The sequence below is a fragment of the Ascoidea rubescens genome, assembly GCF_001661345.1.
Source record: "Ascoidea rubescens DSM 1968 unplaced genomic scaffold ASCRUscaffold_9, whole genome shotgun sequence".
Taxonomy (NCBI): Eukaryota; Fungi; Ascomycota; class Saccharomycetes; order Ascoideales; family Ascoideaceae; genus Ascoidea; species Ascoidea rubescens.
In genome coordinates this window covers 430,167-438,880 of record NW_017962921.1, presented here as the reverse complement: position 1 = coordinate 438,880, position 8,714 = coordinate 430,167, and the positions used below count along the sequence as shown (strand labels likewise).

The 8,714-nt window shown below is 35.2% G+C and overlaps 4 protein-coding genes across 4 annotated transcripts; all 4 read left to right on the top strand.

Moving 5' to 3' along the window:
• Positions 1–265: 265 nt before the first annotated feature.
• ASCRUDRAFT_156893 (uncharacterized protein) lies at positions 266–867 on the top strand. Its single transcript, XM_020189362.1, has one exon. It carries the CDS (start codon positions 421–423, stop codon positions 724–726), a length of 306 nt encoding a protein of 101 aa, XP_020046450.1. The 5' UTR covers positions 266–420; the 3' UTR covers positions 727–867.
• ASCRUDRAFT_76651 (coiled-coil domain-containing protein) lies at positions 590–3,164 on the top strand. Its single transcript, XM_020193567.1, has one exon. It carries the CDS (start codon positions 1,009–1,011, stop codon positions 2,794–2,796), a length of 1,788 nt encoding a protein of 595 aa, XP_020046449.1. The 5' UTR covers positions 590–1,008; the 3' UTR covers positions 2,797–3,164.
• VAS1 (valine--tRNA ligase) lies at positions 3,165–6,620 on the top strand. Its single transcript, XM_020193566.1, has one exon. It carries the CDS (start codon positions 3,374–3,376, stop codon positions 6,536–6,538), a length of 3,165 nt encoding a protein of 1,054 aa, XP_020046448.1. The 5' UTR covers positions 3,165–3,373; the 3' UTR covers positions 6,539–6,620.
• Positions 6,621–6,700: 80 nt separating this feature from the next.
• On the top strand, positions 6,701–7,810 carry ASCRUDRAFT_76649 (SCO family protein). Its single transcript, XM_020193565.1, has one exon. The coding sequence runs from the start codon at positions 6,809–6,811 to the stop codon at positions 7,784–7,786; it is 978 nt and encodes a 325-aa protein (XP_020046447.1). The 5' UTR covers positions 6,701–6,808; the 3' UTR covers positions 7,787–7,810.
• Positions 7,811–8,714: the final 904 nt, after the last annotated feature.

The following is an 8,714-nucleotide window of genomic DNA, read 5'->3' as shown; positions in this document are numbered from 1 at the left end:
GTTTTGGGAGATGATGTCAAAGTTAAAGATGAGATATATGTTAATGGTGGTAAAGTGTTGCCTCACAAAACGATTTCTGAGAATGTTGAATCAGAGAGAATTATTATGTAAAATATGGTCTGATGACGCTTCTGTTCATTTCTGATGGTTTTTGTATTTTTTTTTCAATTATTTTCTTTTCATGTTAAGCTTATTCTGTTTGATCTCACCTGGGTTTTTAACTTGATATTTCGCCGTTTATTTTATTTACTTCACTTCTACTCTATGTTGTCTTTTCTATGTTTTGCTCCCAATCTACTCCGCTTCCTTCCCACTGGCTCGATCACCTCATCGCGCCGTGCAGCGCCAACACCGCGTAAAAGCACACGTGAGCAGTACGTGTAACACCTGTCCAACCGGCACGTCTGCAAACACACGCATATGACTGCGCTCAGACATAGACGCCGGGCCGAGCGGGATACCCTACCGCGCTTGACGACGCATACCACCTCGGCAGGACATTGTTTACGCTGCAGCGGCTGCAGGTGCGACGCGACTCTGCTGCGCGGGAGACGGTGTTCCTGCTGTGGTGAAATTGGCCGTTGGATGTGGCCTCAGTTATATTTGTCCCTTTTCTTCGCTCTTTCTGGAGCTGCAATTCAGCAATTGCATCTCTGCTGGTTTTGCTTTGATATTGGTTTTGGTACTCGTTTTGCTGCCAGTTCCTCCACTGCTTCTGATAGCTAGTCCTACAGTGCTTCCTGGTATTTGTTCATTGAGAAGCTTGTGTTTGATCTTCGCTCGATTGACAGCTTATAAACCATCAGATCAACTCAGATCAGATCCGATAAGACTAACGATACTCATCAGACTCAGTCTTAAACACATCCCATCAAGGACAACTCCTCAAATCTCAGCCCATTTGTATCATATATAACTCATAATAGCTCATAATAGTTCATAATTAATAACTCACAACTAATAACTAATATCCAGCATCTAATAATTAATATTTAATAATTAATAAAAATGGAAGAGTTTTTACTTTGTTTATCACTAATGCTTCTCTTATTCATTGCAAGAGAAGCCAAAATCAGAAATGATAATAAACTAAAATATGATATTTTACAAGATGATTTCAAACAAACCAACGAATCCTCAATTGAAAAAGTTAAATCCATTGAGGAAAAATGTCTAAAACTATCTGATGATATAAAAAAAAACAATGAAATAATAGCAATTAAAAACTCAAATATCATCTCTCTCATGTCCGATATCAACAACTTGCAAAGTGAGGTTAACAAATTAAACTCAAAACTAATCCTAAAAGACCAAGAATTGAACAAAAATCTAGAAAAAATCAAAAGAATCAACGAAGAAAACAATGCAAAGGATGTAATCATAAACCAATCTTCCAAGAAACTAGAAGAACTAGAGAAAAAAATCTCCATCGATAACGACCAATTCAAAACCTTAAAAATTGACAAAAACAACCTCGTATTCAACTACAATAAAATCAATTCTCAAAATAACAATCTCCTTCAAACAAACTCAAATTTAATCAAGGATTACGATACTTTGAACTTCAATTTCAAAAAGCTATTGAATAAACACAAAGAATTAAAATTCACAATTTCCTCCTTCTTACCAACCATCAAACTATTCAAAAAGGAATACTCTTACCATCTAATCAATTTTCAAAAGGATTACAAAAATTTAAAGATTTTATTATTCAAAAATCAATTGTTATGGTCAAACAAACTATCAACCAGCAACACTATTAATAACGATGACAAAAAATCCTTTAAAAAGGATCAATTGAAATTTAAAGAAGAGATCGACAAAAGAGAATTAAAACTAAAAAATCTAAAGGAAAAATTCGATATACAATATAATGAACTTCAAATTGATGATTTAAATGATAAAATTAAACAATCCTCACTTGTCTCTGAAGATTTAATTCCAGAACATGAAAAGGGTGAATTTGTAATTAAAAAATTGCATAGAACTGGTTCTGTCCCATTAACAAATTTAGAAAAGGGTTCAGAAAGGGGTTTAGAAAATCATTTGGAAAATGATTTACTAAATGATAGTTTTAACTATAATGAAAGTCTTGATAATAACGATAATAATGATGTTAATAATGTTAATGTTAATGTTAATGATAAAACTAAATCTACCATACCAAACACCCTCAATGCTAGATCTTCTGCTCCTCTAATCGAATCGAACAAAGATATCAATCCAATCCCTGATTTACTGAACAATAATAATATTAATAATCCTACTAATATTAATAATCCTAATCATATCAATAATCCTGATATCAATCCTGATAATAATCCAGATGAGAATCTAGATGATAATCTTAATAATAACAATGAAGAGGAAAAACTATTAGAAGGCACTTATGAACCTTCTTTGAAACTTTTTCATTCAAATGAAAAACCCTTGAATGAAAACACCAACGTTATCGATAACGATAACCAACCAACTAAAAATATAAACAATACTCAAAACCAAAATAACATCAGTGATACTACTCAAAATGAAAATATTCAACCGAATTCTAACAAAAAATCATTTGCAAAATTAAAAATAAATCCAGCAATCAACAGACAAAAGAGCTCCCATAGAAGACACAGACCCATCATCAAAACCACTGCTCCCTCCGAAGAGGGAAGAAGAGAGCTGGTTGTCTCTCCATCAGACAACATGAATAGCCCTGCTGCAAACGACAACGATGACACTATCATCAGCCCTACAACGTTCACAGCTTTGAAATTGGGCCATAAGAAATCTCTCAGTGGGTTTTAGTTATTTGTGCTTCTGCTTCTGGGTTTTGTGATTGGTTCGGTATAGTTAGCTTTTCTTTATTTTATGTCCTTTTTTATATACGTTTGTATATGTCTCTTTTGTTTAAAAGTGTTTGGTACTTTTGGTCCCTTTTTGTTTTTTAGCGTAATTGACAATATTTCCAAACAGCGCACTATTCTGCAGCTTCTGCAGCTTCTGCAGCTTCTGCGGATCATGCGCTTTCTGCGTTATAATGCATATAGACAGCGTGGCAGCAACGGCCCAAAACGGTAGCTTCCGTTTCAGGCAATGACTCATTGAAATTTTTCACAAAAGCTCAAAAACACCAAAACGTTATCTTTTGGAAACTTTTTTCCACTGAGGTTTAGGCCCAATCTGCTTTTATTTCTTTCCATCTTCTCTGAACTTCATGCCCCTTATCTCAACTCAAAGGATATTATACAAGAGCTCAATTCTAAATTGGTCAACTATTAGAAGCCCATCTCATTTCTCACACTCTTTTAATATTTGCAAATTTCCTGCCAACTTCAATTCATTTCACTTAAATACCTTATCCAAAGCAAAGTTTTACTCAAACATGAGTTCCTCTGAAATTCAAATCAATCCACTAAATCCTGATGGATCGCCTAAGACTCCAAAACAAATTGAAAAGGAAAAAAAAAAAGCTGAAAAGATGGCCAAATTTTTAGCCAAAAAGCAAAAACAAAACCAAAATCAACCATCTCAGAAATCAAAAACCCAGGACCAGAATCAAAAAAATCAAGCCACTGCCCCCAAAAAAGAAACTGACGCTGTTCCAGAATATTTTCCTGAAAATAAACCAGGTGAAAAGAAAATCTTGCCTCCTTTAGACCATCCATCCTTCAAATCTTACTCTCCAACAAATGTCGAGAAATCTTGGTATGAATGGTGGGATGCTCAAGGATTTTTTAAACCTCAATTGACTGAAGATGGCCAAATCAAGCCTGAAGGATTTTTCGGTATTCCTGCTCCTCCTCCAAATGTTACAGGTGCTTTGCATATTGGACATGCTTTAACTGTCGCAATTCAAGACACTTTGACTAGATTCTACAGAATGAAAGGCAAAACCACTTTATGGTTGCCAGGCTTTGATCATGCCGGTATTGCTACTCAAACCGTTGTTGAAAAAAATTTGGCTAAACAAAACATCTATAGAAAAGATTTAGGTAGAGAAAAATTTGTTGAAAAAGTCTGGGAATGGAAAGAAATTTATCATCAAAAGATTAAAAATCAAGTTAAAAAATTAGGTGCCTCTTATGATTGGTCGAGAGAAGCCTTCACTATGGACCCAAATTTATCAGAAGCTGTCATTGAAGCCTTTGTTCAATTATACGATAAAGGTATTGTTTATAGAGAAAACAAATTGGTCAATTGGTGTGTTCATTTAGAAACTGCAACTTCTAATTCTGAAATTGAAAATAAAAATATTCCCTCAAGAACTCTATTGAAAGTTCCTGGTTACACTGAAAAGGTAGAATTTGGCGTAATCACTTCTTTTGCTTACCCAATTGTTGATTCAGACGAGAAAATCGTTGTTGCGACCACCAGACCCGAGACTTTGTTTGGTGATACCGCCGTTGCTGTTCATCCTGACGACCCTCGTTATAAACATTTGCATGGCAAGTTTGTTCAACACCCTTTCCTTGATCGAAAATTCCCAATCATCACTGATCCCGTAGCCGTTGATATGGAATTTGGTACTGGTGCTGTAAAAATTACTCCAGCTCATGACACTAACGATTACGAAACCGGTAAAAGAAACAAGTTGGATTTTATTAACATAATGACTGAAGATGGTAAACTAAATGAGAATTGTGGCACTTGGGCTGGTATGAAAAGATTCGATGCAAGAAAAAACGTCATTGAAGCTTTAAAAGAAAAGGGTTTATATATCGGTCAAAATGACAATGAAATGGTTATACCAACTTGTTCAAGATCTGGTGATATTTTAGAACCATACATGAAACCTCAATGGTGGGTTTCTCAATCCACTATGGCCCATAATGCCGCCGAAGCAGTCAAATCTGGAAAAATTCAAATAACTCCTAAATTTGCTGAAAACGATTTCTTTGCCTGGTGTAATAACTTGCATGATTGGTGTATTTCAAGACAGTTATGGTGGGGCCACAGATGCCCAGCTTATTTTGTCAACATTGAAGGTGAGTTTCATGATTCTGGTGATGGTCGTTACTGGATTGTGGCAAGGAACTTGGAAGAAGCTGAGGAAAAAGCCAAGGTTAAATTCTCAGATAAGAAATATACTCTAGAACAAGATGAAGATGTCTTGGATACTTGGTTTTCTTCCGGTTTATGGCCTTTTGCTACTTTAGGCTGGCCCAAAAACTCTATTGATATGCAAAGATTCTATCCCTTTAATCTATTAGAAACCGGCTGGGATATTATTTTCAATTGGGTTTTAAGAATGATTTTATTAGGTATTGAGCTAACAGACAACGTTCCATTTAAAGAAGTTTACTGCCATTCTTTAGTTCGTGATGCTCAGGGTAGAAAGATGTCAAAATCGTTAGGTAATGTCGTTGATCCTTTAGATGTTATCAAAGGCATATCTCTTGAAGAATTGAATAAACAATTGACTTTGGGTAACTTGGATCCCAGAGAAATCGAAATAGCTAAAAAGGGCCAAAAAGATTCTTATCCAAATGGTATTGCAGAATGTGGTACTGACGCTCTAAGATTTGCCTTATGTAACTACAGCACTGGTGCCAAAGATATTAATTTGGATATTCTTAGAGTTGAAGGTTACAGGAAGTTTTGTAACAAGATTTATCAAGCTACAAAATTTGCATTAATGAGATTGGGTGATGACTTCAAGCCAGAAGAAACCAATAAACCAACCGGTAACGAATCGTTAGTTGAAAAATGGATATTGAATAAATTGAACCAAGCTTCAAAGAAAATTAATGAAGGCTTGGAAAACCGACAATTTATGGATGCAACAAACTCATTTTATTTATTTTTCCTTAATGAATTGTGCGACGTTTACATTGAAAACTCCAAGTATCTTATTTTAGAAGGTACTCCCGAACAAAAACAGTCTGCTAGAAATACATTGTATACGTGTATTGAATCAGGATTGAAATTATTACACCCATTCATGCCATATGTCACCGAAGAAATGTGGCAAAGATTACCAAGAAGAGCTAACGACACTACCCCATCAATTGTTGTTTCCAAATTCCCAGAGTACTCAAAGGATTTGGAGTTCATTGAAGAAGAAGAAGACTATGAAATGATTCTAGATACCACGAAGGCTATTAGATCGTTGCTATCGCAATACAATATTTCCAAGCATGGTACTGTGTTTGTGGAATGCAGCACCAAAGAAACATTTGATATTGTCCACCAGCAACAGGAATTGATTGTATCGTTGATTAAAGCTGTTGAGCAGATCAAGGTCGTCGAGTCAATCAGTGACATACCTGCAGGCTGTATTTTGCAGGCTGCCAGTTCTGAAATCAATACTCATGTGTTGCTCAAGGGCCAGATAGACATTGACCAGGAAATCAAAAAATTCCAAAAGAAATTAGACAAATCAATTGCTATTAAGACCTCTGTTGAAAAGATCATGGATGGCAAGGACTACAACGCAAAGGCCTCTGAAAGAGCCAAACAAAACGACACTGAAAGATTCGAAAAGGCCAAAGCTGATATCGAAAGTTTGGAAGCTACAATTGCCAACTTGGAAAAATTGAAGCTATAAGCCAAAAACCATTTCACTTCACTTTAATTACGATTTTTTTTTCTCTTCTATACATTCTCTATATAAAGCCGAATAAACATCCTCTGATAATGTAAAATAACGTAAAAATAAAGTCACAAGATCCACGGGCTTTACTCAAAGCTCGAAAAACGAGGTGAATCAACTTTGTTTGATTTTGTTCCTTCTTCCAGTTCATTGCTAGCACTGAGGTTTTCGACACTTTCTGGAAAAGCTGGTTTGTTGGTGTTATATCTGCTCACAGAGGAAAGGATGTTGGCTAACAGAGTCTCTAAGCGTTTATTGGTGGGATTGCAGCCTGTTTTCAAAACTCCCCATGTTTTACCTTCCTCCTACCTCTCAGCCCAAAATGCAAGGAAGTTTTCCATCAGCTCAAAATGCTATCAAGAACAATCCCCAGAACCATCGGATGGCGAGTCTTCTGCTTCTAAAAAGAAGGACGAAGGCTCGAGATACTACGTTCCTTCCTCCCAAAAAAGAAAGCCATTAAGTCGAGTCACAATTGGCAGCAGCACAGACAATGCTCGATTCAGACGTGCATCTGATACTATTGAATTTTCTTCCTGGAAAGCTGGTATTTTATTTGTGACATTAGGAACTGGACTATACTTTTTCTTTAGATATCAAAAAGAAAAAATGGATCTTCAGCGTAACGAAGAATCGAATCGTGGTTATGGCAAACCACTAATTGGAGGCCCATTCAATCTAATTGATCAAGATGGAAACCCTTTTTCAAGTGATAACTTGTTGAACAAATTTTCTTTGGTTTATTTTGGATTCACTCATTGTCCTGATATCTGTCCTGACGAGTTGGATAAAATGTCTGCCTGTTTGGATATCTTGAAATCTAAATACAATATTGATATACAACCAATTTTTATTACTTGTGATCCTGCAAGAGATTCTCCTGAAATACTAAAAGAATATTTATATGAATTCCATAAAGATATTATTGGCTTAACTGGGCCTTATGAAGATATTAAGAATATTTGCAAAGCCTATAGAGTTTACTTTTCAACTCCTCCTGACCTCAAACCTGGCCAAGATTATTTAGTTGATCATTCAATCTACTTTTATTTAATGGATAAAGATGGTGAATTCATTGATGCTTTAGGTAGGAATTACACTGAAGAAACTATGGCCGAACATATCAAGAATCATGTTGATGCATTTGTATCCAAAGAAATTAGAGAAAAAAGGAAACAAGGATGGTTCAGCTTTTTATATTAGCATGTATAAATATAATCAGAAAACATGTATATATTTTTAGTTAATGTTTTGTTTACTGTTTTTGTTTGTTTTTATTTTAATCATTTTGTATATTGTTTAAAAGAATAAAAAATTTATTTTGAATTATTTTGTTTTGTCAGCTTTTATATAAACGAATATAAGTAAAAATATCTATTAAATTTTGAAAATTAATTATTAAAAACGAATTGAAACCCTCAAATGGCCCTTAATAACAGAAAAAAACATCAAAAAACGCCTGTTTACATTGGAATTGGAATTCAAATAAAAAAACACCAAACAAAAACAGAGCAAACAAAAATAAAAACCAATCACAAAAAAAAGGGTAAAAGGCAGAGTACTAGGAAAACTAATAGAAAATAATAATGATAAAAAAAAAAATTAACCGGATTTTTCGTGTTGAGTGGATACTCTTTGCATGGCAACAAGGAAATCTTCAACTGATCTTTGAGGTGGTTGTTCTTTCAATGGCTTACCATTCATGAATCTATCAAATGATCTGGACTCAGACATCAAAACATAAGTACCTCCCATAACACAGAACACACCAAACGACCAGATCCACACTCTGACAACTGTCACAACATCGGTCCAGTTTTGAGACCACCATCCGAAAAGAGTGAAACAGGTAGAAATAANATCAACAATAAAGACTGCACCAGCCAATTGCCACGATGGAGCTGATGACCAGAATGGTCCATTGGCACGAGTGATAAAAATCAACCAGTTTTCAGTAAGAGAAATTTGCAAGAACATCACACCATCAATAGATCCAAAGTTCTGAATAATACCACCCCTGGGCAAGAACATAGTCGACAAACAGATCCACGATCCAACAGCTAAGATGATACCCAATATAATAGACATACCCCATAATCTTGGTAAATTCCACTTCACTGGACTTTCATCA